General features: G+C 41.9%; 1 protein-coding gene across 1 annotated transcript; it reads left to right on the top strand.

Moving 5' to 3' along the window:
- The first annotated feature begins 4,557 nt into the window (after positions 1–4,557).
- LOC141248717 (olfactory receptor 56A4-like) lies at positions 4,558–5,508 on the top strand. Its single transcript, XM_073669411.1, has one exon. The coding sequence runs from the start codon at positions 4,558–4,560 to the stop codon at positions 5,506–5,508; it is 951 nt and encodes a 316-aa protein (XP_073525512.1).
- The last annotated feature ends 300 nt before the right edge of the window (positions 5,509–5,808 follow it).

The raw sequence follows: 5,808 nt of genomic DNA, 5'->3' as shown, positions 1-5,808 counted from the left end.
ATTCTAAGCGGTATGTGTGGAGAAAACCAGGCACTGCTCATCACCTGCCCAATACAATCCCAACAGTGAAACATGGTGGTGGCAGCATCATGCTATGGGGGTGTTTTTCAGCTGCAGGGACAGGACGACTGGTTTCAATTGAAGGAAACATGAATGCGACGAAGTACAGAGATATCCTGGATGAAAACCTCTTCCAGAGTGCTCTGGACCTCAGACTTGGCCGAAGGTTCACCTTCCAACAACACAATGACCCTAAGCACACAGCTAAAATAACAAAGGAGTGGCTTCAGAACAACTCTGTGACCATTCTTGACTGGCCCAGCCAGAGCCATGACCTAAACCCAATTGAGCATCTCTGGAGAGACCTGAAAATGGCCGTCCACCAAGGTTCACCATCCAACCTGACGGAACTGGAGAGGGTCTGCAAGGAAGAATGGCAGAGGATCCCCAAATCCAGGTGTGAAAAACTTGTTGCATCATTCCCAAGAAGACTCATGGCTGTACTAGCTCAAAAGGGCGCTTCTACTCAATACTGAGCAAAGGGACTGAATACTTATGATCATGTGATATTTCAGTTTTCCTTTTTTAATAAATTTGCAAAAGTTTCTACATTTGTTTTTTTTCAGTGAAGATGGGGGGCAGAGTGTACTTTACTGAGAAAAAAATGAACTTTATAGAATTTACCAAATGGCTGCAATGAAACAAAGAGTGAAAAATTGAAAGGGGTCTCAATACTTTCCGTACCCACTGTAAATAGTAAAATTATACTTTTACTAAACCGAGACCAATGGTACCAGAAATACCACATGCAAGTACCACCAACCCATGACCACAAAGTACCAGCATACATGGTGGTGACAGCCCTATACAATAGTGATACCACCATACCATGAGCAATCATTACAACATAGTGTCTGAATATTACCGCCATCCTGTTACTTAACAAAACCCTCTATATCAAGACCAATATGCCAATAATATCAGATAGAAGGGACAAATACTGTCACACCATGACCGGACCACGTAATACCAACACATAGTGACCAGATAATACCACATACAAGGAACAAATACCACCACACCATGACCAGACCACATATTACCACCACCTAGTGACCAAATAATAACACATACAAGGGAAAAATACCACCACACCATGGCCAGATCACATACTACCAACACATAGTGACCTAATAATATCACACACAAGGAACAAATACGGCCACACCATGACCAGACCACATATTACCACCATGTAGTGGCAAAATAATACCACATACAAGGGACAAATACCACCATACCATGATCAGACCACATTTTACCACCACATAGTGACCGAATAATACCACATACAGGGGACAAATACTGTCACACCATGATCAGATCACATATTACCACCACATAGTAACCGAATAATACCACACACGGGATAAATACCGTCACACCGGGATCAGATCACATATTACTACCACATAGTGACCAAATAATAGCTTCATACTGATCACTAACCAAAGCTACTTTACTGAGACCAACATTACCGCCATACAGTGAGTGAGTAATTCCTCCTTTATTGCCCCAGTATATTAGTAATTTCCATCTTTATGGCTCTATATATTAATGAAGGCCATTTTGCCCCAAAAAGCTAATAATATTCACCTTTGTGCCCCCATATATTAATAATGTTCCCCTTTGAAGCACCATACATTATTAAAAGGTTTTTCTGATTTCAGAAAACCCTTGTCTGCATGGCTTCTGTTTGTCTTAAAAGATAAACTGTGTCATAGAATCTACGATTGTTAGAGTTGGAAGAGACCTCCAGGGTCCGTGTGTCCAACCCCCGGCTCAAAGTAGGAGTCACTAAACCATCTCAGACAGATGTCTGTCCAGCCTCTGAAGACTTCCATTGAAGGAGACCTCACCACCTCTCGTGGCCGCCTGTTCCACTCATTGATCACCTCACTGTCAAAAAGTGTCTTCTAATATCTAAACTGTCTTTCTCACCCTCAATTTCTGGCTAGCATATATTAATAGCACTCTCCTATGTAGTGCCATATATTAATAATACCCCCTTTGCAGCCCAATACAGTAATAATGTCCTCCTTTATGCCCCCATAAATTAGCAATGCCCCCTTTGTACCGTTTACATTAATAATGCATCTTTTAGTGACCTCATACATTAATAATGCCAATTTGTGGCTCCCATATATTAATAGCACCCTCCTATGTGGGGGCGTACATTGATAATACACCCCTTCATGGCCCCACACATTAATGATGCTCTCCTTTGTGCAAAGAGCAATTATAAAAAAAAAGACAACCCTGCCGGTGCGGTGCGATGCAATGCAGTGTTATCATTGTGCCACTTGCAACGGATACTGATGTTCTCCACTGATTGGGGTCCTTTGATAGGTCTGTGGCTTGTGTTTATGTGGGGCAGGGAGCCAATGGGTTTTTGCTCAGCATTTGCTTTCAGCCGGATGTACAGTACAGTCCAAACGACATACCTTCTCATTTAAAGATTTTTCTGTATTTTCATGACTATGAATATTGTACATTCACATTGAAGGCATCAAAACTATGAATTACCACATGTGGAATTATATACTTAACAAAAAAGTGTGAAACAACTGAAAATATGTCTTATATTCTAGGTTCTTCACAGTAGCCACCTTTTGCTTTGATGACTGCTTTGCACACTCTTGGCATTCTCTTGATGAGCTTCAAGAGGTAGTCACCGGAAATGGTCTTCCAACAATCTTGAAGGAGTTCCCAGAGATGCTTAGCACTTGTTGGCCCTTTTGCCTTCACTCTTTGGTCCAGCTCACCCCAAACCATCTCGATTGGGTTCAGATCTGGTGACTGTGGAGGCCAGGTCATCTGGCGTAGCACCCCATCACTCTCCTTCTGGGTCAAATAGCCCTTACACAGCCTGGAGGTGTGTTTGGGGTCATTGTCCTGATGAAAAATAAATGATGGTCCAACTAAATGCAAACCGGATGGAATAGCATGCCGCTGCAAGATGCTGTGGTAGCCATGCTGGTTCAGTATGCCTTCAATTTTGAATAAATCCCCAACAGTGTTACCAGCAAAGCCCCCCCACACCATCACACCTCCTCCTCCATGCTTCACGGTGGGAACCAGGCATGTAGAGTCCATTCGTTCACCTTTTCTGCGTCGCACAAAGACACGGTGGTTGGAACCAAAGATCTCAAATTTGGACTCATCAGAACAAAGCACAGATTTCCACTGGTCTAATGTCCATTCCTTGTGTTCTTTAGCCCAAACAAGTCTCTTCTGCTTGTTGCCTGTCCTTAGCAGTGGTTTCCTAGCAGCTATTTTACCATGAAGGCCTGCTGCACAAAGTCTCCTCTTAACAGTTGTTGAAGAGATGTGTCTGCTGCTAGAACTCTGTGTGGCGTTGACCTGGTCTCTAATCTGAGCTGCTGTTAACCTGCGATTTCTGAGGCTGGTGACTCGGATAAACTTATCCTCAGAAGCAGAGGTGACTCTTGGTCTTCCTTTCCTGGAGAGGTCCTCTTGTGAGCCAGTTGCTTTGTAGCGCTTGATGGTTTTTGCAACTGCACTTGGTGACACTTTCAAAGTTCGCCCAATTTTTCGGACTGACTGACCTTCATTTCTTAAAGTAATGATGGCCACTCGTTTTTCTTTACTTAGCTGCTTTTTTCTTGCCATAATACAAATTCTAACAGTCTATTCAGTAGGACTATCAGCTGTGTATCCACCTGACTTCTGCACAACACAACTGATGGTCCCAACCCCATTTATAAGGCAAGAAATCCCACTTATTAAACCTGACAGGGCACACCTGTGAAGTGAAGACCATTTCCGGTGACGACCTCTTGAAGCTCATCAAGAGAATGCCAAGAGTGTGCAAAGCAGTCATCAAAGCAAAAGGTGGCTACTGTGAAGAACCTAGAATATAAGACATATTTTCAGTTGTTTCACACTTTTTTGTTAAGTATATAATTCCACATGTGGTAATTCATAGTTTTGATGCCTTCAGTGTGAATGTACAATATTCAAAGTCATGAAAATACAGAAAAATCTTTAAATGAGAAGGTGTGTCCAAACTTTTGGTCTGTACTGTATGTCCTGCGACCACGACCACTAAGCCCCTGTCTACAGCCTCCTATAGCTACACTGATATATGGCTGTGGGGTATAAGTAGGGTGTAGTCGCCCTCGGGCTTTCTGAGCTATGTGACCCCAAAAAACCTCTAAACCAGAAAAGCATGAGATGAGAAGTCCTAGTTTAGACTTAGCTTTATGGCCTGGTTTCATGGTACGTACTGTATCTGCCAGAGAGTCTTGGTCAATGAAAAGGGGATCCTGACTAAAGGGTCTCACTGTACCTTACTGTGCTTCGTAAGGAATTATACAATAAACTGTCAGTAGAAAACACTATACTTGTAGCAACTTAGGAAATGTCCTTCTTTCCATCAATCCATAAAGTTCTTGGAGGACCTTCACATTTGCTTTTCCTTGAGCTATGCCCTAATATACACTCTGTAAGTCAAATATATTGTATTCCTTACAGATGTTATCAGAATCCATGGCCAATGAATCAGAGTTTTCAGAGTTTGTCCTCGTCGGATTCCCTGGTCTTCCTCAGAGATTTCACATCGGCGTTGGAATTCTTATTTTCCTGGTTTATAATGTTTCATTATGTGCTAATTTAACTGTGATCGTGCTTATCTTCCTTAAAGAACATCTACATCAGCCAATGTACATAGTAATCGCAAGCCTGGCCATCGCCGACCTTCTGTTTGACACCTCAACTTTGCCAAAAATCATTGCCAAGTATTGGTTTGGAGTAGGATCCATGACCTTCATGGGATGTTTCCTTCAGATGACCATTGTTCATACCCTGAATCCTCTTGACTCTTTAATAATCATGCTGATGGCTGTTGACCGGTATGTCGCCATTTGTAAACCCCTCCGGTATCACTCAATCATTGGCAACAGACGCATTATAATCATTTGCATATCGTTATATACAGTGGCCATAGTGACTGGCATTTGCGTCATGTATTTGGCTTATTGTCTTCCGTACATTGGTTCAAATAATGTCAAGAACTTTTTCTGTTCTATCGGAACTGTTGCCGTTACAACAAGTCTTAATCCAACCCAAACCCTTCTGAAAGCTTATTACATTGGTTTAGCCTGTCACTTGGGTCCACTATCATTCATCATCTTTTCCTACAGCATCATACTCACAAAAGCCTGCTCTACTGCACGATCGGAGAGCTGGAATAAAGCCCTCTACACCTGCGTGACGCACTGGTTTGTCATTGGAACCTACAATGTCCCAAGACTCCTCGTTTACACCTATGAACAAACAAAAAAGCCACAGGTGGACATTTACGTCTCGCTTATTTGCCTCTACACATTTGTGCCACATTTCATGAGTCCAATCATATTTTGTCTCCGGACTGAGGAAATTAAAAAAACATTGAGATCGATATTTAAGAGAAGAAACAATTCCTAGTTTAAGATTAAAACAAATATATAAAACATATGGTGAGTTTGTGACTGCCATCCATCTTTTCCAATAAAAACAGGATCCTTATCAGAGCAGATGATTGGCTGAGACAGTAACTGTGACTCTTTAAAACCAGGAAGTGTTTTCTTTTCACTCCTCCTACTTGACACTTCATGGGATGTTCACTTCCTGCAGTTAAACTTACTAGCATCATTGTATTGGGTAATTACACTGCTGATTCGATTCTATCGGATCTGTTACAGATCAGGAAGTTTCTAAATAAACTAAAAAAAAGTTACTAGACTG

This window comes from Phyllobates terribilis, unplaced genomic scaffold (genome assembly GCF_046119375.1).
Source record: "Phyllobates terribilis strain yellow unplaced genomic scaffold, ASM4611937v1 Scaffold_2__4_contigs__length_985480577, whole genome shotgun sequence".
Taxonomy (NCBI): Eukaryota; Metazoa; Chordata; class Amphibia; order Anura; family Dendrobatidae; genus Phyllobates; species Phyllobates terribilis.
The sequence above is the reverse complement of the archived record's forward strand: the minus strand, read 5'-3'. Positions and strand labels throughout refer to the sequence as shown.

Excerpts from the sequence above, each read along its gene's own strand:
- LOC141248717 (XM_073669411.1), top strand. The coding sequence starts at position 4,558 with ATGTTATCAGAATCCATGGCCAATGAATCAGAGTTTTCAGAGTTTGTC.